Raw genomic sequence first — 27,732 nt, forward strand, 5'->3', positions numbered from 1 at the left:
CTAAAATTAATTTCAGCGTAATCTTGGAAGGAGTTACCCTTGTCTGTTGCTCTGTCTCACCTTGCTTTTTTCAAAACTTAGGATTTAATCTAGAAAAGCATGTATGAAAATTCTCATAAAAAAATAAGATTTTTTGCCAATGTTCTGCTGCTCCCCCCCCCCCAAAATGCTCAACACTTTGAATTCTGACCTTTTTTCAGAATTCCAACTGCAAGAATATTTTGAAAAAATCTCGAATTTAATGCTAATTTTTTTTCGAATTACTTTTGCTGTAATTTTGAAAATGAACGACAATTTTTTTTGGTAAGATTTTCAGCAAACTTCATCTTTACTACTTTTGTTTGAGATAGGTACGCGGAATGAAACGTATTTTCTATCTTGACCCCTTGAATGGAGAGATGACGAGGAAATTCCTTGAAATTTGGTGCACTAAATGGATACATGAGTGATCTGAGTATTCCATACAATTTCATCAAAATACATATTTCAAAAAACCACCAACAAATTGTAAGTATTTTTGAAGCACTCTTCTTTCTTCTAAGATAGAGAAATATTTTTGAAACTAAAAAAAGAATCAATTCAACATTCGTGTGCTAATTGAAAACGTTTTTTAATTTTAATTTTCCTTTTTTTTCAACTCGATGAATTACTGGGAATTCGTGGTAAAATGTTGAACAAGTTCTGAAAATATATTTTTTTCATAATAATATTCACGAGTAAGTAAATCACAATCGAACACGTTACGATTCAGATTCGAATAAAACTCACAAGTCAAACTCAAAACCGCCACAGTCAAATTCAAGCTACCAGTGATGGTTTTTAGATTTTCGATAAATGTTTAAAAATTTGTCAAAATCTAGTGAATTTGAAAATTTTTCCAGGTTAAATGTCGAAAACTGGTTTGCCACTCAAAATTGAAACTTCATTTCACAGATTTTTCAGTCTGTATAGAACATCTCACGAAAATCCAATTTTTTTCGCAATTATTGTTCGAATTTCTGTAAAGAGAGCTGGAAATAATTTAACAAACTCTTTCATTTTTTTTTTCAATTTTTTTTATGATTTTAAAAATTGACAAATGGAGATGAAATCACACAGTTTTTATGATGAATGATAGCAAACTTGGTTAATTTTTTCCCCAAGTATTTGACACCTAGTTTGTAATTCAGCAAATACCAAGTAAATCATTCAACCTAGAGCTTCCTCATTCAACACCACCTTTCTCCAAACTACTGACTATAACACTTGACGAAGCCTATAAGATTAAAAAAAGCACGCAATGAGCTCTACGCCATTAAATAAAACCCTCTACGTGAAATAATTAAAACAATATATTTACAATGAGGTATTTATAAATAATAATGATACTAATAATGGTAACCAAACGTATAAAACAAAACCATCATCGCCACAATTAAAGTTAAAGGTATATAGGTAGATAGGTAATAGGTAGGTATACAGGATAGGTACACAATGGACCAAAACAATACCATCATCTTAGAAACATACAAACGTACTAACTACATTAAAATAATCATTAAACCATAACACCTGAAACGATACGTATACAGGTAAAGATAACACATAAATCACAGAGAATTAAGTAAAAAAAAAAAAGAGAAAAATCAAAATGAAGAAAAATTATTTCCTCTCGCAAAAGAAAAAAAAATAGGAAAAATTACAGGTAAGTAGTAGTAAAGTATGAGTGTGTGTGATGTGTAAATACATGCAAATGTACGCTCATTCGGTAAATCTTCCTCGAGTAAAAGTTCTCTATATTTATAGTACATGTAGTCTATATAATCTATAAATATTTGACTCGAGTGTGGAGAAGAAAAGAAAGAATAGAATAGAATAGAGCACCATAAAAAAAAAAGCACACCACTAATTCTGATCTTCGTCGAATATGTACCAAAGTGTTTAGAATTTTTCACCGTATAGCGTTGTGTGTGTAGTTTACTATCGTACAAAAACACTTGGCAACAGTCCTCCTCTTCTCGGGATGCATGATAATTTCTTCGAAAATTTATCATTAATATTTTTACACTTTACAGACCTATACAAGGAAAAATTAATGTACAATCGGACATCTACTCGCCATCCAACGTTCGAATTATTCAAAAAAGCGTGAAGTAAAATTAAAAACTTGAAGAAAAAAAGTTTACTCCATACGAAAGCATAAGTAGTAGGTACATCGCCATTACAAGCTCGTGTGTCTTCGATGTAAAGAAAAAAAAAACACTCCGATAAAATAGGAAATTAAACACGACACAGAACACAAACACAGACGGACACAGACAGGGATAAAACATAGATCGTAAAACAGTATAAATGGTACAAAAACATTAAAAAAATATAAGCTTAAAAGCGTTATTATAAATCGGGTAAAAATTTCCAAAAACAGTGATGGTGATGTTAAAATTGGGAAACAAAACTCAAGAAGTAGGTATGAAGATATACGATATTATTCGAATACTCACAAAGTCGGATCATCATCATCGGTTTTCAGAACTTTTACCCGTTCTCCTTTATCGGCGTAAAATTCTTCATCGTCAGTTACGAAATCTTTAACCAATACGAATTCTTCATCCATACCCTGAATGGACAACATTGGCCGAGAATTAATATCTAGTATGAAATTTCAAACCGCAAAGGCCAGCGATAAGGATGAGGAAAACATATTTTGTACAATGGCGTATAAGGTGAGCGTATATTTATGCGGCACGCGGAATCGAATCTGCCACCGTCGAGCTTATACTCGTCTGAAGGAGAAGCTTGCCCGCCTTTAGCAATGGTAACTATTCGATCCTAAATTTCTACTTTTCGTCGACGTTAGTATCGCCTATACAGAAAACACCAAAATACATAGAACGTTACTCGATCAGGTCTACTCTTTGGTTGTATTTTGCAAAAAAAAAAGTATTGCGAGAAGCTCAAGCTAAAGCGTCGTTAATAATTGATTAAGTAATCGATAAAATCGAGGGGATGGTGAATTTTCACAACGAAATAAGGCCAAAAAATTATACTCGTAATGAGAGATCGAGTGCTAAAAATTTATAAAATTGAAAATTATGATGACCTTCTGTGGAAAAATTGAAAAATACTTTGTACTAATTCCGGAAAATTGACGAAAATATTGAGTTACTCGAAAAAGTGGGGAAAACAAGTTTCAAATTAGGGTACAGAATTTTCCAAAATTATTTCTTCCTTTTTCCTGAACAAGTTCTGATCGAAAGACATTTACAGCAAGGGGGAAGGAGGGAGAAACGAGAGAATGAACGGAGCAGAAACTGAAAATTCTAACCTTACGTATAATCTTGGCAAAAATCAAAAAAAAATCTGAATAAATGATTGAAAAAAAATCGACCTTCGATGGCTTGGTTTAAATAACACGTAAGTCCAAAATGGTAAATTTTTCAGGAGAGCAAAAAAACGTTTGAAACATTCAGATGTTGTTATTTGCAGTTTTAGATTGCATTATTATATTTTAGGGGTCTTAACAGTATGACCTGATGATATTTTATAGGTTGATCAATTATAAGTAGTTAATTAAAGCCCTTTGAAAGGACATACGAGGTTTCTAAAGACGACATACAGGTTTTCATCATACTTACATAGGACTTACGTGGTTTTTAACGAGGACTTACGAGGTTTTCAAATTTAAATTCTTGTAGTTACGTGGTTTTTATAATAGAAACCTCGTAAGTCGGACTTACGTATTTTTCATTTATTATAGAAACCTCGTATATCGGACTTACGCGTTTTTCAATCTTAGATTTTCGCCGATTACAGCGCTAGGGTGCATTTTCGACTTACGAGGTTTTTATATCCAGATTCCTCGTTTTTTTTTACTAAAGAAACCACAATAAAAGCATTTTCGAAAAACCTGGACTTACGTGTTTTTTAAACCAAGCCATCGCTATATTATTTGAAAAACTTGGAAAAAAAAGTAATTTTACAGGTAAATCAATTTTTTTTTCAAATTTCTACACATTGAAAAAATTGTTCAAGTCTGAGTGAAAATTCACTAAAACATCAAAAAATCCTTGAAAAACTCAGTGCCTCTCTCTGAATAGTCGCAAATGGTTTTCGAAAACGTGATAAAAATAGCATTGCATGAAAAAAAAAACATCTTTTGCAACAATAACATTAGGTTAAAATATTAAAACAGCAAAAAAATACACCATAAACCTCATAGAAACAATCTATGGAAAATTGTGGAGAATACTGCAAACTTCATTGAAATTTTATGAACAAGATTTGAACAGTTATTGCAATTTTTCTTTGTAATATTGAAAAATCTAGTTACTCGAATTTGAAATACTTGAAAAAACTGTTGCAAAAAGACTAAAATACTGGGGAAGGGGGTGCAATAAAATCATTAAAAAAGAAATTTTTTTCACTGCCCAATAAAATTTCGAAATGGTGAATTTTGTAGCCTCTCTTCGCTTTCCTTTCATCCCTTTCTCCTCGTTCCTCCTAAACATTATTTCAATGAGTTTTCTTCTGAAAAAAAAAAATGCCAACTAAAATATTTTTAGAAGAAAGGAGGAGTTGCAATAAGGCCATTTTTTGCCACCCGCTAGTTATCGACTCAAACACTATTAAAATGTTGTAATGAATGTACGAAATACGAATCCGTGGTTGGTTAATCCAAAATGACCATTTTTTGGGCTCCAGGGGTTCCCAAAGTTGTGAATAAAAAAATAATTTTAGGAACCACTGAGTACTATGTTCAAGAACTTTTTTAGCGTAAAATATCTGTTTGAACTCGATAAACGTTATGCGAGGAGATTTTTCTATTTTCGACTCTTGGGAGCAGAAAGGGGGGGGGTTTCAATGTTTTGAAAATTTTGGAACCACCATTTTGGACCCACCCCCTCGAACCCAGCTAAAAAGCTTTTTACAGTTTATTAGTATCTGAAAGATCTCCATCCTACCAAATTTTAAGCTCAATAAAAATTTTCGCTGGTACTCAAAAATTCAATTTTCCAACTTTTCGTAATTTTGATATTTTGGGAACTCCTGGAAAACTAGAAACCTGCGATTTGCGTCAAACGTAACGTTTTGAGGTATATATTCGATAATCTGGATGAAAAAGTTGAATCAAGTTCCCTGTATATTCGTAATTTTGGAGCTTTTTTTTTAGAGCACCCCACTTTAGGCACCCCTAAAAAAGGTGTTTATGCATATTTTTTCAAATAAATAGAAGAATTCACGTTTGAAACACACTAGCAAGTGCTCGATAATTTTTCATTTGATTTTTCCTGTAACTTTCAAAATTGAGCTGTTTTAGGTCAAATTCTGGCATTTTTACTTCGTTGAAATCATGAAAACGTTATTTTCACGTCTTTTCGAAGAGTTAAATCTCAGAATTTCATTCAAAATAGCTCAATTTTGAAAGTTACTGGAAAAATCCTACGAAAAATTATTATCGAGCACTTGCAAGTGTGTTTCAAATGTAAATTCTTCAATTCATTTGAAAAAATATGCGCAAACGCCATTTCTAGGGGAGCCTAAAATGGGGGTCTCTAAAAAAAGCTTCAAAATTACGAATATACAGGGAGCTTAATTCAACTTCTTCATCTAAATAATCGAATATACACCTCAGAACGTTACGTTTGACGCCAATTGCAGGTTTCTAGTTTTTCAGGGGTTCTCAAAATATCGAAATTATGAATATGTAATTGGAAAATTGGATTCTTGAGTATACCAGCGAAAATTTTTATTGAGCTCAAAATTTGGTAGGATAGAGGTCTTTCAGATACTAATAAACTGTAAACATTTTTTTAGCGGGGTTCGAAGGGGTAGGTCCAAAATGGTGGTTCCAAAATTTTTAAAAAATTGAACCCACCCCCCAATTTTTGCCCCCGAGGGTCTAAAGTAAGAAAATAACCTCCCATAATGTTTGTTTAGTTCAAATTGATATTTTATGCTAAAAAAGTTTTTGAAAATAATACTAAGTGGTTCCTATAATTGAGGAGGTTGGTTACAAAGTTAGACAAACGCCACTTCTACAAAAATCGAGTTAGATATTGATTCTTATAGGATTTTTAACGCTCTTTTCATTGCCAATGTCTGTTATTTTCAATATAGTACGTAAAAGGGTAAAAAACGTGCTCAAAGTTTTGCCTTAGTTTCAAAAACAGACATGTGCAAATTGTCTAGTTTCAAAAACAGACATATCCAGGATATGTCTGTTTTTGAAACTAAGATGATAGGATATGTCTCATTTTGAAACTAAGATAATGTTCACATGTCCGTGTTTGAAACTAAGGCGCAACTTTGATCGCGTTTTTTGACCTTTTATGTACTATTTTGAAACTAAGGGACCTCAGAAATGGAAAGAGGGTTAAAAATCCTATACGTATCAAAACCTAACTGATCTAGACAGCTTCAATTTCAAATTATCTTCATCTTGGTTTCAAAATCAGACAAGTGCATTTTCAGGTTCTTTTTATTAGTGGTAGGGGGTGATGGTGGAAGGATATTTTTTGTATTTTTGTTACTCAGTATCATCACTACAATTTGTCAAATATCCCCCACCTCTACAATGCTGTATATTTTTGTAACAAAAAACATAGATTTCTCAAAATCAACCCTGTGGCGTTTGTCTAACTTTGTCACCAAGCTCCTCAATTATGTTTTTATTCGCAACTTTGGGAACCCCTGGAGCCCAAAAAATGGTCATTTTGGGTTAACTCACCACGGATTTATATTTCGTACATTTATTACAACATTTTAAGAGTGGTTGAGTCGATAACTAGCAGGTGCCAAAAAATGGCCTTATCGCAAATCCTCCTTTTCTGTAAGTACTCAGTTAAGGCTGCGCAAAAAAATGTCGAATTACAAAATTTCTAATAATTTTGAACAAATTTTGTTTCATTTTCAGTGATTTTGACCATTTTTAGCGAATTTTACACACAAACCACTTTTGCAATAGTGAAGTTTCAACAAATTTTATTTTCTTAGGTATTTTCTATCAATTTTTCACACAAAATTGGTCAATTTTAGTAAATTTATTTCAAATACTTAGATAAAGTTTTTTCAACATTTTTTCGTGTTACTTTTCCTGCTTATTACGCTCGTTTGAATAGATTTGCAATATTTCATTAGCTGCAAATTTTCAGCTGAAGAGGAAGGGAGGGAGGATGGGAGCGAGGGAGGGAGGGAGGGAGGAAGGGACGATCTTTCAATTCTGCCTCGCCTTGAACTATAGAAAATCTATGCAAGTTGAAAAAAAATCATTCACAGATTTTTTTAAAAAAAGCAATGACTAACTTTATGAATTTTGGCCAAGTGAATATCTCTGTAATAATTTCTAGTATAAAAGAAAGGTTACATTTGCAATTTTTTTTTTCAATAGATGAAGAAATTAATTTTATCAGACAATTTTTTTTACCATCCCCAACTTTATAAAATTAGGGAGCTGCGCAAATTTTTCTAGCAGTTGTCCAGTGTCTATTAAATTTTTGGCCATGTCAAATAAAAATTTCTGAAATCTTATTTGGGCAACAGGCATTGCAAAAAAAGATTCGAAATTCTTAATTCATAATAAGTAAACGTTCCTGACTTTCTGGTGCCACTTTTGAGGATTTGAAAGAATTCAAAAATCAATCAAATACCATCCCCTTCTTTTCCTCCTACTTTTCAAGAAAGCCGAAAGAGGTAAAGATGGTCGAATTGCCTCATGACTGATTTTCGAACAAAATCTAGCCGAAAAGATCCCTTGGAATGAGAAAAAATGTTTGTAAAAATTTTGGTTGGGACTGAGAAGAATTATTTTTGGAATGAGAGCTAAATTAATTTCTTCTGATTGAGATAAAAAATTCGTGTTTTATGCAATAAGTTTCAACTTTCACATCGATTGAATTTCTTCAAAAAATGCAGAGTCCAAAACAAGATGAAAATGATAACAAAACTTTTCAGCTCGCAGTTTTCTCCAAAATCACGTTGATACGCCCTCTTTCTAGAGACCCTCCCCCTCCCCCCAATTATTTTCAAATTTTCCTTTAAAAATTTTATCTTGATAGATTAACATCGATATAAAAAGGTCTACAATATTGAATCAAAAACAGAACAGTTCCTATACATAGACAGAAGAAAAAGGGGTCACGCAGCAAGGACAGTGTGGCACCAAAACACAAAAAAACACATCGAAAATGGTCGAACAGTACCTACGAAAAAATCAGAGTAGGTACATTATACTTTTTGGCTCGTTAATTTCTACGATAGCCTACTTCGGACACAACCATGTAAGATAACGTCTCCGTAATTACAAAATATTACGTATGAGTATGTGCAAAATTACACATGGTACCCACTACCCAGTACCTACATAGTACAAGTACCTTTAGGCTGAAGTAAGTGTACGAAGAGTACTTCACATCACAGCGTGTATTAAATCGCCAGGAACAATGATACAGTACGTTTTAGCTCATTGGCACCACCCTGCACGTACGAGTAGTCCACATGTTCTTCGTCATTACCACGTTAAAGAGTTGTAATAAATGCACTCATTATCAGCCGGAGTAATCTGCTTTGCCAACATTATAACGTCATTGCTGGACCAATTTTGCATTATGTGTTCGTTGGGACTAAAGCATATCCACCCTTCGCGTCTTCTCCTATATACTACATCGCATCGCTCATAAAACAGAAATGGGTCATTTCCATCCGATGCACCGATTAAGCAAAGTACGTATTAAATATGAAATAAAACTATACAACAGAGACTGGCCCTTTCCCTTTCTTTCGAAACACGGATTCGTTTCCATTTTTGGGATGTGGTGCAGATTTCTGCAATTTTTTTCATTTGGGCCAAAATCTGAATTTTGGAATGATTACGATTGGTAATTTTATTTTTTTCTTCGTGATTTTCAGTTTCATAAACTTTCCTCAAAATCATGAATTTTGGATGTTTTTTTTTTTTCACAAAATCACAACTAAATAAATTTTAATTCAAAAAACTTTTTTTTTTGTATTATCTACGTATCTACTTTTGAATCAGAATCGTCACTTTTCCTTCAATTTTTTCCTAATTCGTTCAAATTATAATTTTTATGTTATTTATTTCTAGTCGAGAGCTTGATTTTTCAGCTGAGTAAAAATTTCAACTTTTTTCCTGAATTTTGCACCTACTCAGAAATTGATTGCACAACTCTTCCATCGACTTTTAAAACAAGCTGAAAACATTTATAAATGTTAGAAAGCAGCGTAGCACAGCATAAAGCGTAATAAGTATAAGAAGCCAACATAAATACACAGATAAAAAGCTCAAATTTATTGATAGTTTTTTTTTATAGCAACACATAGTACATGACATAAAAAAGCTATAAAATTACTAAATCTAGCTCGTTATAAAAGCAAAAAAATTTTTCAATTCAACCCAAAGCGAGCTCTAGGTTTACCTCATGGTGATGTGGGCTATGGTGGCCATGACCATTTGGTAATGTTTTGCGTAAATCTTCTGTACTAATGGAACTTCCTCTGGTACCAGAAGATGAATCATCATCCAGCAATGCCGGATGAATGTAGGTATAATTATGAAATCTATTGGTGGCAACTTTCGGCAACTTCAACGCATTGAATACATGAAGTGGTTTGAAGTAATGGATGCCATTTTCATCTAGCATTGTGTAAGGTACCCTGCCAGTTAGGACATCTTTGGCTGCTTCTCTGGGAATAACTGCTTGAATACCTTTCTTCAAGATCAAGAAGGTTTTGCCACATTGTCGAGTTTTTACCATGAAATCCTCAACAGCCAGACAATTATCACTAAACATTATACTGCTGGGTATATCAGCAGACGACTTGATCAGAGATTCTTCTGGAATAACCATTAACATGGCGCTTTCTCTGACCAGCTCTCGAAGTCGAGGATCACTACGAGCAGCGTAAGGATCAGAGTGCAAATCCTTCAAAGCTTTAACGAGGTTTGGTCTGGATTCGGCAAGTTGTCTCATAACAGTGAGACGTTTTAGGACTTCCATAACTATGGTATCTTTGGCTAGGACTTGAACGGAATTACGATCTTTGATGACTTCATTCAAGATGTTGACAACTTCACACATGCCCAAAGCCTTTGCCAGGCTAATGGCGTCTTTGACAAGTAGATTGAAATCATTGCCTTTTTTATTGAGCAAAGCTTGTTGAACTTTGGACTCGCTGGTTTCAGCGACTGTTTTGATGATGGCTCGATGCAGCGTTTCCATCACTTCTTTTTCATCTTCTTTGTCAACAATGGTTTTCAACATGGCGGCTGTGTTCTCTAAGACTTTGTCAACAAACTCGGGATCTTGTTGGCACATATGTTGGAAGGCTACACAAACGGTGGTTTCATGATCATTCAGCATTGCTATTAGGCGCTCAACCAATTGAGATTTCTCCTCTTTTTGACCATTTATCATGTTCCTGAGGAGTAACACTTTGTTGGGTTTCTTATTGCGGGCTTTGACAGCTAATTCAACGCTTAACGCGTGAAGATCATCAATTACTTTAGACTTATCACCAATGTCTTGTTTGATGATATTTTCTAAAGCATCACCGACAGTTTCCAAGAGATCTGGAATTGTATCACATTCCAAGGCTAAGTTGAGCAACTGCATTAAGTTCTCATCGCCAACTTCTTCACTGGTCAAAGCAACATTTGATTGGCGAACTTGTTGTAAATTGGACAGGATACGATTCAGTTTGACAGAATGGGACGCATCCACGTCTAGATTGTTGGCAACTTGGCATGATTTCACCAATAAATGAACATCGTTGCTTTCTTCGCTGCTTAGGGCTTGTTGGAGTTTTAATTTGTTGGTTTTGGAGCCCGGTTTCATGCTAGTTTTGATGACTGCTTTCATAATAGCTTGGTGTACAACTTCCATAGCTTCTTTTTCATCTTTAATGTCTGCAGAACTTCTCAAAATGATGGAAGCATTTTCTAGTACTTTTTCTGCAAATTCGGGGTTTAGTGAGGATAAATGTTGAAATGCTGCAGACATTGAGGTTTCATGATCGCTCAGCATGGCCACTAGTTTATTTGCAACTTCGCCTTTACCTTTAACATTACCTTTAACCATATTCTTGAGCAATAAAACTTTGTCGGGTTTTTTATTGCAGACATTGGCAGCTAATTCAACGCTCAACGTGTGAAGATCATCGATAGCTTTCAACTTATCACCAGGCTCTTTCTTGAAAATGGTTTCTAAAGCATCGCCCAAAGTTTCCAAAAGCTCTGAGTTGGTATCACATTGCAAGGCTAAGTTCAACAACTGCATCAATTTCTCATCACCAACTTCTTCATTGGTCAAAGGGACATAGGATTGGTGAACTTGTTGCAAAGTAGACAGAAGCTGGCATAGTTTGACTGAATGCTCTGCATCGAGGTTCAATTTTTTGGCAACCTGGCAAGATTTCACTAATGAATGGACATTATCATTTTCTTGACTGCATAAAGCTTGCTGCAGTTTTGATTTACTAGATTTGGAGCTTGCTTTCTTACTGGTTTCAGAGATGGTTTTAATGATGGCTTTGTTTAAAATTTTTATAGCTTCTTTTTCATCTTTGACATTGATGAGACCATCTAACATATGGGAAGCATTCTCGATGACTTTATCAACAAATTCAGGAGTTTGTAGAGATAGATGTTGGAATGCTGCTGCAACTGCTGTCTCATTGTCATTCAACATGGCTACTAACTTATCTACCACTTCAGTTTTTTCTTCTACATTGCCTTTGACAATGTTTTTCAGAAGTAAAACCTTATTTGGTTTTTTATCACAAACTTTTGCAGCTAATTCTATACTCAATGTGTGAAGATTGTTGATGATATCAAGCTTATCACCTTTATCTTGTTTGATGACATTCTCTAAAGCAGCCCCCAAAGTTTCTAGGAGGCTATCATTGATATCACATTCCAAGGCCAAGTTCAATAATTGTCTCAGATTTTCATCCTTGACTTCTCCAGTTGGCACATCAACATAGGATTGACGAACTTGCTGTAGACTAGACAATATGTGGCTTAGTTTGACTGAATGCAATATATCAACATCCAAGTTATTGGCAACTTGAGAAGACTTGACTAATAATTCAACATCATTGCCTCCTTTACTAGTCTGTGCTTTTTGAGTTTTTGATTTGTTATTTTTCAGGCTAGGTTTGACACCAGTTTCAGCAATGGTTTTGATAATAGCTCTATGCAAGATTTCCATTGCTTGTTTTTCATCTTTGACATCTACGAGGCTATCTAACATGTGAGAGGCATTTTCTAGAACTTTGTCAACAAAATCAGGTATTTGAATGGACAAATGTTGAAATGCTCCGGTAACTGTAGCCTCTTGTTCATTCAACATGGCTACTAGTTTATCAACCATTTCACTTTTCTCTTCTACATTGCCTTTGATGACACTTTTCAGCAGTAACACCTTGTTTGGCTTTTTATCATGAACTTTGGCTGCTAATGCAACACTTATTGCACAAAGATCATTGATGGTCTTGATCTTATCACCAGTACCTTCTTTGATGACTTTTTCTAGAGCAGTACTCAAAGTCTCCAAAACATCAGAATTATTGTCACATTCCAATGCCAAGTTTAATAACTGTGCTACATTTTCATCACCAACTTCTTCATTGGTAAAAGCAACGTGTGATTGGCGAATCTGCTGTAAACTGGACAAAATGTGACTCAGTTTGACAGAATGTAGCATATCAATGTCTAAATTATCAGCAACTTGGGAAGATGTGACTAATAATTCAACATCTTTGCTTCCTTTGCGACTCAGAGCTTTTTGAGACTTGGATTTGTTAATCATAGTGCCAGGCTTGATGCCTGTTTCAGTGATGGTTTTAATAATAGCTTTGTGTAGAATATCCATTGCTTGTTTTTCATCTTTAACATCAACAAGGCCATCTATCATGTGAGAGGCATTCTCTAGAACTTTATCAACAAAATCAGGGGTATAAAGGGATAAATGATGAAAAGCTCCAGTTACAGTGGCTTCTTGCTCATTCAACATAGCCATCAGGGTATCTACCATTTCACTTTTATCTTCAATATCACCTTTGATGATATTTTTAAGCAATAGAACTTTGTTAGGTTTTTTATTGTGAATTTTGGCTGCTAATTGGGCACTTGATGTGCAAAGCTCATTAATGGTCTTGACCTTATCATAGCCACCTTCTTTGATGACATTTTCCAAAGCATCTCCTAATGTCTCTAAAAGACTACTGTTACTGTCACATTCAAGAGCCAAGTTCAACAACTGCACCAAATTCTCATCACCTATTTCTTCATCTGTGAAGGCCACATGAGACTGGCGAACTTGCTGCAATGTGGACAATATATTGCTCAGTTTGGCCGAATGCAGCACATCAACACGTAACTTACTGGCAACTTGAGAAGACTTTACCAGTAGATCAACTTCATTACTTCCTTCACTACTCGAAGTTTTTTGAGATTTTGATTTGTTGGTTTTTGTGGCAGCATTTTTACTAGTTTCAGCAACAGTTTTGATGACTGCTCTTTGCAAAATCTCCATTGCTTCTTTTTCATTTTTCACATCGACAATATTTTTCAACAAATCAGAAGCGTTTTCCAAAACTTGATTGACAAATTCAGGGTTTTGAAGAGACAGGTGTTGAAATGCTGCTGATACATTAGTTTCATGATCATTCAATGCAGCCACTAGTTTTTCAATCACTTCATCCCTGTCTTCAACATTTCCTTTCATTATATCTTTTAGCATTAAAACTTTGTTGGGTTTTTTATGACGGACTTTGGCTACTAATTTGCTACTCAATTTATGAAGATCATTAATAACCTGTAATGTATCACCATTCTCTTGCTTGATGACATTTTCAAGAGCATTGCCTAAAGTCTCCAGAAGATTGGCATTGCCATCACATTGCAAGGCTAAGTTTAGAAGCTGCATTAAGTTGCCATCACCAACTTCTTTATTGGTCAATGGCACATAGGATTGGTGAACTTGCTGAATATTGGATAATATATCACTGAGTTTTACTGAATGTAACTCATCAACATCTAAATTTTTGGCAACTTGACAAGACTTGACTAGTAATTGGATGTTATTTTTTACTTTACTGCTCAGAGCTTTTTGAGCTTTTGATTTTGTAGATTTGGAGCCTGGTTTAGTACTAGTTTCATTAACGCTTTTAATAATAGCTCTATGCAAAACTTCCATCACTTCTTTATCATCTTTCAAGTCAGCATTATTTTTCAATATGTTGGAAACATTTTCTAAGACTTCATCAACAAATTCGGGATTATGTTGTGACAAATTTTGAAATACTGTTGATACTGTAGAGCTATGACCATTCAGCACAATCATCAATTTATCTATTACCTGACTCTTTTCATCAACAATACCTTGCATTATGTTTTTAAGCAGTAAAATCTTACTTGGTTTTTTATCCCGTACAGTAGCAGCCAATTCAACGCTGAATGTGTGCAAACCATCTATAGCCTGCAACTTGTTGGCCATATCTTGTTTGATGATACCTTCCAGAGCATTACCCAATGTCTCCAGAAGACCTGAACTGCTATTGCATTCAGAAGCCACATTCAATAACTGTGCCAAGGTCTCATTTCCAATTTCTCTACTCGTCAATGCCACACCTGATTGGCAAGCTTGTTGCAATGTGGATAAAATATGGCTCAATTTGACCGAGTACAGCACATCCAGATCCAATTTATTGGCGATTTTACAAGCCATCTCAGTCGTTGGCAATGACTTGATGTCAACCACAGGCACATCAACAGGAAGTTGTCTACCAACAGCCATTCCAGCTTGAGCCAAATGATGTAAGGTTTGCGAATCAATGGCCATCTCCCCAACAAAACATGCGTAAGGAATGGAATTCCTCTGAATCATTTTCAATTCTTCCTGCGCAACTTCGAAACCTTGCACAGTGAACTGATATCCACCTTCGAGATCATCTTCAAGGTCAGGAGCAATGAACTTGAGACCATCTTCAGTCTCTACGATTTGACCGGGGATGAAAGTGACATGATCCCCAGTTTCTACAACACGACCAGGGACAAACCTGGGTCCTTCGATGGTATCGACAACTTGTCCAGGAACAAACCTGGATCCTTCTTCTTCAGTGTAAATGACTTGGCCAGGAATAAATGTAGGACCACTTTTTGTCTCGATGATTTGACCAGGGATGAACTTAGGTCCATCTTCAGTCTCCATTGTTTGGCCAGGTACAAATTTGGGACCAGATGTGGTATGCAGAACTTGGCCAGGGACGAATTTAGGACCTTCGTTTGTTTCAATCACCTGACCAGGTATGAATTTTTCTTCACTTCCGGTGGTTACAAATTGTCCGGGGATGAATTTATTGTCGATCATGGTACCTGGTATGAAACGCATTTCTTTACCTTTGATTAGTTTGCCTGGAATCACTTTACCAGCTGGAAGTCCAGTAGCATCTCCGGGGAAGAATTCAACACCTTCAGCTGATTGTATCATGTGCCCAAAAACTTCAGTTTCGTTGATACCCTCGGCAGCAAGGGTGGAACTGAAGCACATACCAAAGTTGGACAAGATATCGTGCATTACAATATCGTCGGTGGTTTTAGCACAATCAAACTCGATCATGGTACTATCTGCACTGCTCGAAGATACTTTACCAACAGCAAATGTGATCAAATCTCCATCGTCACTTTTAATCACCATACCTTCGACAAACTTGATACCTTCCGGAGTTTCTAGCTGCATTCCAGGCACAAATCGCATATTACCTTCACCATCGTCAACAGTTAATCCTGGGAGGAATCTTTCCGTGCTACCATTTTCAATTATCATTCGGCCAGGTACAAATTGACTGGTACCTAGTTCGTTGACGATCTCTTTACCAGGTACAAAGACAAAAGTACCATCGTCAGTTTTCATATTTTTGCCAGGAATGAACTCCCAATTGTAGTTCTCGTTCAAGACAGCCTGTCCAGGAACGAAGATGGTTTGTTCGTTGCATTGAGTGAATTGGCCAGATACAAACTGAGGTCCTTCCGGGGTCATTATTGTCTGACCAGGAACGAATTTGCAACTCTGATCCTCGGCATTGTGGATCACCTGTCCAGGTACGAATTTAACACCTTCGGAGGTGATGACAGTTTGGCCTGGGATGAATTTGGGGCCTTCCTTGGTGCACACCATTTGACCCTGAACGAATTTCTCACCTTCTCTGGTAACTGCCATTTGGCCAGCAACGAAAACAGGTTGTTGGTCTTCTTTGACGATACGTCCAGGTAAGAATTTCACCCCTTCGGCGGTGTTGACGGAGAACCCTGCGACAAAACAAGGTCCCATCGATGTCTCGACGATATTTCCAGGAACAAAAGTGGGCCCTGAAGGAGTATCGAAGAATTGACCAGGGACGTATTTTGAGCCACTTTCTAGGGCCAGTTTGACACCGAATTCTGTTCTGGTTTCCTGCTTGGTGCCGATCAATGTTTCTAGTTGTTGGGCTAGGTCGGGAACTTGTTGAATCAAAGGTAAGATATCGCTGTACTGAGCCTGAAGATCGAGTTGTTTGACGAGTATTTCTTTCAGCTCATCTTTGGAAGCATTAAATACGTGTATAGCGTTATCGATGGCTTCATCGGTTACAGCCACCAGAGGATGAAAGGGAGCAATAACAGCACCAACAGGAAACCCAATTACTTGCTCGCCGATGGTGATAGGCTGTTTGATGATACCAGGAACGGACACGCTGAGATCGACATTCTCTGTTTGAACTTTCAAACACTGAGGTAAAGTGCTAATAATCGGAGCACCTGGTACGTTGATGAAATTCTGCAAATCTTGTTTGCCGAATTGCAGAATTGTCTCGCCGACAGTTCGATCGAATTCCGGATCGGCGTGCAATTCTATTAAACCTTCACGAACATTATTCCAGCTACACAGATTAGGTGACTCTTTGATGGCGTCTAGTTTGACTTTGATTCGTTTGGATTTTATTTCGGATAAGCGTTCTTCTTCGAAATCAGCTTGTCTTTCTTTATCTTCGAATATTTTTCGACGCCAGTCGTTAGAATCGCTTCGATTTTTAGCAGCACGTTTTCTGCGCCTTTGCAACACCTCTTGACTGGGTCCTTCACCTTCATAGAGCTCCATACCTTCGTCGAAGCTCAAATCTTTCACATCTACTTCGACACTACCTCCTTTACGTAATTTTAGGAGCAAAGTATCAGCATGAGTGGCCAGCATGATATCGCGAACGTCGCCATCTCTGACAGCAGCCTCCAGCCTGCCAGGAAACACCAAACTGCATCTACGTTCGTCGACGGTGTAAACGTATTTATTATTGCTCAATTCGGATGGTTTGGATTCGAGCATTTGAAGCAGGTCGGGATTGGTTTCCAAAACTGGAAACACGTATCGGTAATCTTTCAGGATAGTGTGCTTGACTCCAGCTCCGACTACATGATGGAGTTCGGTGGTCTCTGCGTTGGCTGTAATATGACACGCTGTTTTCGAATGCTTGGTGAAGGCGACCAAGACTGGAAGATAGTGATGAGTCGGCAACCCGTATGATTTTCCGGTGATACGACATAATCGTTTAGCATCTGCAGGAGATATAGGAGGCAGCAATGGGAAATAATTCGGTTTCGGTAATCCTCGACTTCTACCAGTGATTCGACAATACGTAGACATTTCGCGATCGCACCAGTCACTTCACCAATTTTTTTCACAGATGGGTAAAAAAAATAAATCGCGATAATTCTCAGGTAACACGATACAAAAACGCAATTAGGAACTAACGAGCACAAAAATAGGAACCATGAACCGAATCATATCGAATACGCGTATTTTAAATCATCTCCTTCGTATTTGAATAGGTATTTATTTTTAATCGCGTCGCAACATTTGTACGAATAAATAATATCAATTTTTCTCTCGTCTACGAGTAGGTAATTTAAAATATTAACTTTTTCAATTTTAATTAATTTTCAACTCGTGTACCTTTTCGATAATAATTTATCTCGCGAGCGTTTGAAAAACTTGTCGTAATATTTCGTTTGTACTTCACTGGAACTAATAAAACACGACCGAGGGAAAAAAACTATTACTTGGCCAAAGCTCTTTGATCGCGTAAACTTTGCTGCGCGCATACACGAATACTCACGATATTCGTCGAATCATTACGACCAACCAAAACATCGAGAGAAGTAAGTACATTTCTATTTCTTCTTGTGTACGAGTAAAATCGGTGCCAAAACAACGAATAGAAAAAAAAAATCTACTATATGCATAACTATTACATTCGAATCAAAATAAAACCCGAACTGCTCCTTGCCCCGCTCTCATCGAAACTTCGGCAACGAGTTAGTAGGGTCAAGATTGGAGAAATAGAAAAAGAAAAAAAAAGCTGTACCAAATATAGACTTGACTTGTGACCTTTCGAATGTCGTACAATGCTAATTCAGTAACTCCAGTGAGTCTTAAAATACGTACCAAGTCTTGGTTATGGTCTCCCTCCAGCGTGGAGATAAGACTTGATAAAAGAGCGCAGAGAAATGAAGGAGAAGGTTGAAATATATTTTTATCCTCGTTTCAAGTTTATAATCATCACTGAAGTATGACAGATTATTAAAACAATGACCTTTCTTACGAATTTAAATTTTTTTAGAGAGCTAATGAGTTGATATTTTAATTGATTTGACTCGCAGTCGATTTCTTTCCTTCAAAATCCATAATTTCATTACGTAATTTTTCATGAGTAGAGGACGAGCGAAAGGAAAGAAAATAAATTGTAGGTATAGCTCAAAAAAGTCATTCTAACTGTGCACTTCTGAATTCGTCAATTTCACTCCTCAAAAAGTCATTGAATTTTTGACAATTTTTCGACAAATCTTATCACGAAACTTCAAAATTTATAGTTATTGATTGATCAAATTCCCACAGGAGAGACTGAGGAGGAGGGGTTGAAATTTACGATCTTTTTGAAGCACAAATTTTCAAATTTTCACACAGGAAACGAGGCTCATCCAGATTTTTTTGGCGATAACATTATTAATCTTAAAATTGCATTTTCATTCGATACGTGAGTCATTTTCTACGATTTTTTCTCCAAATTGTACAATATTTTCACGATTAGTCCAAAATAACGATGATTAGATTTTTTTAAAATCCTTTCATTACTCATCCATCGAAATTTTCCAAAATAAATTATTCTCTCTAAAAATTCATTCATTCGAATTCTGATTAAAATAAAAAAAATCCATCATTCACGGCGACAAGATCAAAATCTTTCAAAAAATTAAAATCACTGAAAAATGTAGATTGAACGCCTTCAGTTATAAGAACAGGCAATTTGTTACATATGAACGTACACGAATTTGCATATCTTCACAATGAAGGTGAATTGACACAAATTCAAATAATTATATAATTATGTACATATTATTATGTATCTACTTGGAATTGACGAGTATCCCATGGAGTAGAAACGTAAATTTCACTTCATCGAAGATCCTTGACCCAATATTCAACATTGGCAAAACTTCCTTAACAAAAGTTCACAAAAATTTCCCATTCCTTCTAATCAAATGGTGACAGTATCGACTAATTCTGGAGTCTTCGGCGGATTTTTTGATTAATAACTTTGAATTTCATTGATAAAGTTTGGCGATTTTTTAAAATTCGAATTCGGCAGTTGGCTCATAAAAAATATTAAAACTTGATCCAATCAGATAACTATACTCACAACACGTGAAAAAAATTCACATCCAATCCTCCCTCCCCCCGGACCCTCAAAAAAATGCAAAAAATTTCAGTTTGTTAATCATAAAATAATTTTACCATCCAACAGCAGCTATTCAATTCATTATTTTCACATACATGGTGTCTTGAAATATCACTCAGTTGCCTCTCAAATTCATTCCGATCACTTTTTCACCTCGAAATTGCGTAAAATGTTCAAAATATAACTTTTTGGGCCCTCATAAATTAAAATTTGGGATCAATCGAATCGAAAGAACTAAGATGAAAATGGTAGGAATAAAGGGGGGGGGGGAGAGAAGGCTTTCTAAAACAGTAACAATTTTTTCCAAACCATTAACGCAAAATCAAAAGATTATGCAAAAAATTCATCATCAGCCAACATTTCAAGTGCTCAAGTTCATTTTTCGATTTCACTTGAATTTTTTGAAAATTAAAGTTTAGTTGCAAATGGGAAAAAACCAAACCTCTATCAGAAAGCAAACATTTCAAAAATTTAGAATGTACTATTGCTATTTCTGGCCCTTCGAATCAATTGGAACCGTTTTGAAAAGTTCTAGAACCTCCAACAAATTTTTGAAAGCTGATATATTTTTTTTTTGATGAAGTAGGAAAGCTCACAATCAGATTTACTTTATATACTTAATTTATTTGAGCTTGCTGAATCGATCGGAAAAGGCATGGGTTTATTCAAGCCGTTCTGGAGCCTTCGTCCTTATTTTACAAATCCCAGATTTTCAAGAAATTCCATTAAACCCATCCAAACTTACTTTATGACTATGAACGAATGCAAATTGATCATTTTATATTTTCAATTCACTGAGTAAAATGTCGATGAAATTGCAACTTTTAAAAATCTGCTTCAAGTCGAAGAACTACTCAAAAGAATTCGAAACTATCCTCAATCGATTCGGAGGGCCGAATGTAGGGTACATGCCAAAATTCAGCTTTCTATGTAAAAGTTGTATTTCGATTTTCCGCCATTTTTGGGCCAGGTTTGATTTTCAAAAATGACCAAAAATCAAAAAAAGCAATTTACAAGGGAATCTCTTGAAATGTCACGCTCCGATTTGAACGGGACCGCGATTTTTGGAAAGAGCATAGTCTAAAACCCCCAAAACCAAATTTTCAGCTGCCCAAGTTCATTTTTCGATTTTTGGTGATTTATGTTTTTTTAAAAGTACGTACTTGATCAGTAAAAATGGTCAAAATAAGTCCCAAAACTAATATTATTTACCCAAATCCAAATTTTACCATTTCCAGCATTCTGGAGCCTCCAGCGCGATTTTTCAATTTCTCCAGAATTTTGAATTTGCCCCAGAAGGCGTGAGTATGAAGTTGGGCAGCTAAAAATCGAGTTGTATATTACACTCGACCTGTTTAACGAGTTTATCCACATTTGAGCAGATTTTGAGAGTGTCACTTCAAAAGTGATTTTTTGACTAGCTTTTTTCAAAATTAAAAAATCTAAAAAATCAAATGATAACCGTTTGTGTGGAAATTTTTGAAATTCACGCGAATCGCTGTATTTTGTCCAAAACCAATCCCCCAAATCCAAATTTCACCATTTCCAGCCATTCTGGAGCCTCCAGCGCGATTTTTCAATTTCTCCAGAATTTTGAATTTGCTCCAGAAGGCGTGAATATGCAGTTGAGCAGCTAAAAATCGAGTTGTGTATTATACTCGACCTGTTTAACGAGTTTATCTACATTTGAACCGATTTTGGAAGTGAGACTTCAAGAGTGGTTCTTTGACCAGCTTTTTTCAAAATTGAAAAATCCAAAAAATCCAAAAAATCAAAAGATGACCGTTTGTGAGGAAATTTTGAAATTTGCGTGAATGGCTGTATTTCTTCAAGAACTAACCCCCGGAGAGCAAATTCTACAATTTCCAGATTTTTTGGAGCGAGAGTGAAACCTCAAAAAATCATTCTTGAGGTGTCACTCTCAAAATCGGTTCAAATGTGGATAAACTGGTTAAACAGGTCGAGTGTAATATACAACTCGATTTTTAGCTGCCCAACTTCATATTCACGCCTTCTGGAGCAAATTCAGAATTCTGGAGAAATTGAAAAATCGCGCTGGAGGCTCCAGAATGGCTGGAAATGGTAAAATTTGGATTTGGGTAATTAATAATAGTTTTGGGACTTATTTTGACCATTTTTACTGATCAAGTACGTACTTTTTTTTAAAAAAAGCATAAATCACCAAACCCAGTCAATTTTGAATTTTCAAAAATTCGCCAAAAATCGAAAAATGTAGTACTTAGGCAGCTGAAAATTTGGTTTTGGGGGTTTTAGACTATGCTCTTTTCAAAAATCGCGGTCCCGTTCAAATCGAAGTGTGACACCTCAAGAGGCTCCCTTTGTTAGATCCTTAAATTTTGGCTGGTGATGTATGCTTTCGACGACCCCCCCCCCTCCCAACCATCTATTGGTAACAGCTTTGAGTAGTTCAGGAATTTGTAGTAGATTTCCAAGTTTCAGACACCATCCCAAGTAGAAAATTTTTGAAAAAATTAAAAATTCTACAAAACATTTATCAACATTTTATTTACAAATCCAGTCCCTCTTCCTCTCAAAATTTGATGATGGTTTCAACTTCAAGCAGTCCCGAAGTCTCTAATGAATTTTTGATGATGATTTTATTATTATTTGGATCAGTCCTTTTAGACTACACACAAAATACACAGGTACCTACTTTTACATTTAGGTCTTAAACAAAGCTGGAATTTCATTTTTCAATTATTTTTGGCTCTTGAAAAAAAAAATCAAAATCCGGGCCATGAAAAGTATAAAAAAATGATCTAATTGCAGCAGATATTCGAAATTTTATTTACATTTTACTTTCGACCTCCCGAAACGATTTCTGGAGACTTATACGTTGTTATTTCTTTCTTAGTTTTCGAAAAAAAATACACAAACAGGGCTCTATTGTGATTCAACACCTGCAAGATTGAATTATACCAGAATAACCGTTTTCATGATACTTGAATCGGTTTACGAACAATTTTCCAAAATTTTTCCTCGCTTACTTAAATTTGTATTTTTCTTCATCGGAAATTCTTCGAAAAAGTGAACATTTTTTTCGAAACTGAATGCTCCAGAATTGCTTAAAACAGCAATTAATTGGTCCAGGTGCCAAGATCGATCTGTACACGGTATTTCAAGTCTCTACTCTTCTATTTTGTAGCATTGTTGGTATTCTTTTCATTCTGTGGAAACTTCTGAAGCGATCTGCTCATTGCCTCATTCACTTTATAAAAATATTTTAAAAAATCAACACAATATCAAGCAAAATTTGATCAGCTTCACTTAGAGCAGGCAAATAGCGGTTTTAAAAAGGAAAAAATTGGCACATAAATTTTTTCTTCGGGAATGTGTTCAGATGAACCCCCTGAACTACCAAAAAAAAAAAAACCGAACCTCCTAATCCTAGAGCTAATTTTTTTAGGGGGCTAAGACCGGTTCAGATTTACGTTTTTTGCGATTTACTCCGAAAATATTAGGTTTACGAGAAAAACTACCATGACTGAAACTTTTCCCCTTCAAATTCTCGACAATTTGATACTACGCTCGATACCCATCTCTAAAGAGGGGTGTCTAAAAAAGGGGGTGGAAAGAGTAGGTGTTTGAAAAAAAAATCAGTCCAATAAATTGATCAAAGTTACCACCTTAATATCATTCGTTTTCGCTCAAATTTTTTTTACAAAGTCTACTCATCCAACTATTAATCACACCACTATTGATTGGTCTTCAACCCTCCCAAGGGGTTGGTGGGGGATACTTGGTTTTTCAAGTAACACACAACTGAATCATATATTTTAAAAACGAATTTGGACATGCGATATATCGAATGGTATGTTTTCGAGGTCGCTGAATACGAATACCAACTTATTTTCTGGGTCCAACTCCTCAAAGCCCCTCTGTGCCCCAAAAAGGGGGTTAAAATTTTGAAAAATCGTGGAAAGTCGAGTCATCTATCGAATGGTATGTTTTCGAGGTCGCTGAGTACGAATATGAACTTATTTTTTGTGTCCCACCACCCAATGTCCCTCTGGGCCCCAACAAGGGGCCAAAATTTCAAAAAATCATCAAAAAGTCGAGTGATATATCAAATGGAATATTTTTGAGGTCGCCAAGCACAAATATGAACTTGCAATTTTTTCCTTTTTGCCCTCGCTTTTTTACGTTATTTTCCTGCTCTAACTGTTGGTACTCGATAATTTTTTTAAAATTACGATAAACAATAAAAAGTAACCTCGAAAACCTAGAAAAAAAATTGGCATCGACTTAGAAATTTGACAATACAAGACTAGAATTTCCAGGGTGGGGGGTGCAGTGTGAAGGGCAGCTGCTCAACTCCTTTCTCCGTCTCTTGATCTACTAAAAATCATCAAATTCGATTATTTGAGTTATTTTTGGATCAAAAACTTGGAAAATTGGAAATTTAAGCCTGTTGAAATGCTCCTTCAATTGTTGAAAAAATTTCAAACAAACATCCAAAACGAACTAAACAATTCCTCGGGAAGAAAAAATGCATATTTAAAGACGATCAAGTAGAAAGAGTTGCATAATGAAACGATAGAGGAGCCACAAACGAGTAAACACGTGACTTTCTTTTTTTTAATTTTAAAACTTCACGATGACTAGATTTTTTATTTTTATCCTGATTACTAACTTCTTATACTAAATTCTTTCGTACATAATCTCAGCATAAAAATCATATTCTCAAGGAAATTTAGTTTGGAAATAGGTAAGTACCTCATACTTCCGAACAAAAGTATCTACCTAGATACTCCATTATTTCATTTCGACAGTTCGATCTTTTCTGAACAAATATTCAACTCATTCCCCTACAATTCCAAGCAAGTACAACACAATCACCTGCAGTTCTCTCGCAAAACTAATCGCTGAGTCATACATTTTCGCACATAGACCGAAACTGAAATTAAGAGATTAATTTTCGAGCGCATTGTTCCCTCACAAAATACACACAAACCTGCCAAAATTTCCGCGTATTTAAAACACTTCCACGAGTAAAATCTGCATCCCCGTTGCCAATTTCATTTTGCAATGCGTAGAATCACCTACAGACGATCGAAAATCACCTATTTTCAACTTCCTGTTTGATCACACCGGTGGATATCAATGCATTGGATATTCGTACGCACTAATTTTATAAATAGAATATTGGGGAATTAAGAAATAGTTGTGCTCAGGACCAACGGCCATTTGATTAATGTCAAGGTCGATGACAATATTCGAGCCAAAACGTCCATTGACTAATATTTTAGCTGTTATTGGCAACGTTATGAAATTCCCCATGTTTTCGTATGTACCTGTAAGGTAGGTAATTTGTCGACAACTTTCGTAATATTTTATTAAAATTGGGATTCGAGAGATTCGAGTTTACAAAATTTTGGGATAATTTTCCAATCAACAAAGCTCAGACTCGGTTTAATTTCATCAAAATCCGGTAAACTAGTCGAATAAATTAGCCGGCTTGGGGACGTGGCTAATGAAATGAAAATTTATCACTATGTGGATTTCTTTGTGAATCGTACCTAATTTTACCTCTACGTTGACGGTTGTGTATGTTAAAACGCAAAAATATTCGCGAGAAAAAAACCAAACGGATAAAAATAGAAGTAGAGGGAGTACTTATGGAGAAAAAATTCGCGTTGGAGGGACCGAAAATAAAAACATCGAACACAGAACGATAGTAGATTTCGGAAAATGACTATAAATACTTGATAAATTAAGAAAAATGAATAAGAAATGATTAGAAGAAGGTTGAAAGCATAAACTACAATCTGAACACAATCATTTTTATCTAAACATCGCGATGAATTGATAACTCTACGTTTCATTGAACTTGTATTACTTGAAAGGAATTGACCGAACTTCTCCACGATATGGAAATATAATCGTACAAAACCCTACTCCGGTCAACGTATGTAATGTACATTGGAAATACATGAAAAAAATACACATTATTAGAGAAAGAATTAAATCTTACCTCGGTCGTTGGCTTTTTCAATTTTCAATCACGGATCAGGGATCAGCCGAGTTTATGGTCGATAATAAAACGCGCGAAATCACAAATAATTCATTTAAACACGTCGAAAAAAATCACGTTAAATCGCGGGGAACAATCGGCAAACAAAAGGTAATGCAACTCGAACCACGGACGCTGTTTCACGAATGAGGGCAGATTAGTTATTTGGTAATTCTCCAAATTGGCATCGATCATCTCTCTGTGATAACATTCCATTCTACTATTATATGCTGATACTGAGTTAACGGAAACTAATAGTTTATGAAATGTACATTTAGTCCGATTTATTTCTGATACGAGTCAGCAAGCGGAATTTCCTGTCCGGTGAGCAGAACCATCGACGCCATCTTATCAGGTTTCAGTTTTCAGCAGCGGAGATTTTCCAGCGCAGGAGTGCGAGTGATGCTGAAACGATTATCGGTGCATTGTTAAGTCAAATAATCGATCAAATTACAGTTGATTAATATCACGAATAGTTTAGATGATTGATCCATACCCGAATTACAAATCGAGAGATTTCTGAGGAGTGGAAATTGGTACTGGAGCTTTTGGATTTTCCATTTCGGTATCGTGAAACCGGCGAGTTTGCGATCGAATTCTATCGCTATTATAACGGCGAATTAGCATGAATAGACGTAAAATCAAGATACGAACTTCAAAAACTGTCCAGAAATGAAAATTTTACAAAATTTCACGACTCAAACACAAGGCTCTGACTATCTTTTTCATATTTTCAACATTTTGCAAGAAATGATAATGAAGCATTCCGCCAAAAAAAGTAAATAAATGAAAAATTGTTTTAGTTTGTTCATTTGGCTGCACTGTAACTGGTGGGCAGAATTACGCGTAATTACCAAAAATACCCACAAACTTGTTTGTTTACATTGGAAAACTTTATTAATTTTAAAATTTTTTAATTTATTTGAATTTAATTTATCAATTTTAATTTCATTTCACATAATTTTTAATAATCATTCAAATTCATTAAATTTACGACTACCATATACTGGACAGATAGCAGTAGCAGGAGATATGGATGCACGTGTGCTATAAATTATGGTCTATGGCTAATACGAGGACCTACACAATAAATAGCGAGATGTACTCGTCTACTCGTCTTGTATTCTGAATTCATCATCCATATCCGTGGTTGATAAAATGTAAACGATGTGATAAGTTTGATAAAATATATACGTATAAAAGAGACATAATGGACCAAAAACTACCTCAAACTCAACTGGGCTGGAATTATGAAAATTCGTTAAAGTTAACGAATTCGTTAACTCGCATATTTTTTCTGTGACCGTGACCTTTCGTTAACTTTTCGTTAAGGGAATATTCTCAATACATGGTAGTATATCGGTTTGCCTGCCAAACGTAAATATAATTATTCAGAGCCGCGGATGCACGGAATGGGCTCTTTGAAATATATGCTATTCAAGACATTTCGAACAATCCTATGCATGCGTTTGTCGATACGTTAAATAGTTTTCGAAAAAATACGGTTTAATGAGATTTGGGACTTTTTGGTGAAAAATCCAACATTTTTAAAAGTGTATTTTTTCGAAAACTATTTAACGTATCGACAAACGCATGCATAGGATTGTTCGAAATGTCTTGAAAAATATATATTTCAAATTTGAGCCCATTCCGTTCATCCGCGGCTCTGAATAATTATATCAAAGTTTGTTCCATAAGACTAATGTAAAATAAGGCATTTTGGTTATGCTATGAGAAAATTTGGTGTATTGAGAATATCCCCGTAAGCCATGTTGTTAAGTTTACGTGAGAAAATATCTCTCGTTAAGTTAACGAATTCGTTAACTTTAACGAATTTTCATAATAGATACCCTGGATCGTATGGTGGAGGGGGGAGGGTTTAGGAGGTCCGATTCAAGAAGTTGAGTCGATATATTTGGACTCAATTAACGCCC

The 27,732-nt window shown here is 35.5% G+C and overlaps 1 protein-coding gene across 6 annotated transcripts in view; it reads right to left on the reverse strand.

Annotated features, from left to right (window-relative positions):
* The window catches only part of LOC135848732 (obscurin-like), a 142,847-nt gene extending 124,791 nt beyond the window's left edge, over positions 1 to 18,056 (reverse strand). For 4 of the 6 annotated variants that reach the window (XM_065368705.1, XM_065368703.1, XM_065368704.1 and 1 more), the window contains exons 1-2: positions 9,411 to 18,056; positions 2,481 to 2,596 (exon numbers count right to left, since the gene is read on the reverse strand). In XM_065368705.1, coding sequence (XP_065224777.1) covers positions 2,481 to 2,596; positions 9,411 to 17,672 — 8,378 coding nt within the window. In that variant the 5' untranslated portion in view covers positions 17,673 to 18,056. The remainder of the gene's footprint in view (positions 1 to 2,480; positions 2,597 to 9,410) is intronic. The other 2 variants (XM_065368706.1, XM_065368707.1) reach the window with 2 other exon arrangements.
* Between the last annotated feature and the right edge of the window lie 9,676 nt (positions 18,057 to 27,732).

The sequence above is a fragment of the Planococcus citri genome, chromosome 5 (assembly GCF_950023065.1).
Source record: "Planococcus citri chromosome 5, ihPlaCitr1.1, whole genome shotgun sequence".
NCBI classification, from domain to species: Eukaryota; Metazoa; Arthropoda; class Insecta; order Hemiptera; family Pseudococcidae; genus Planococcus; species Planococcus citri.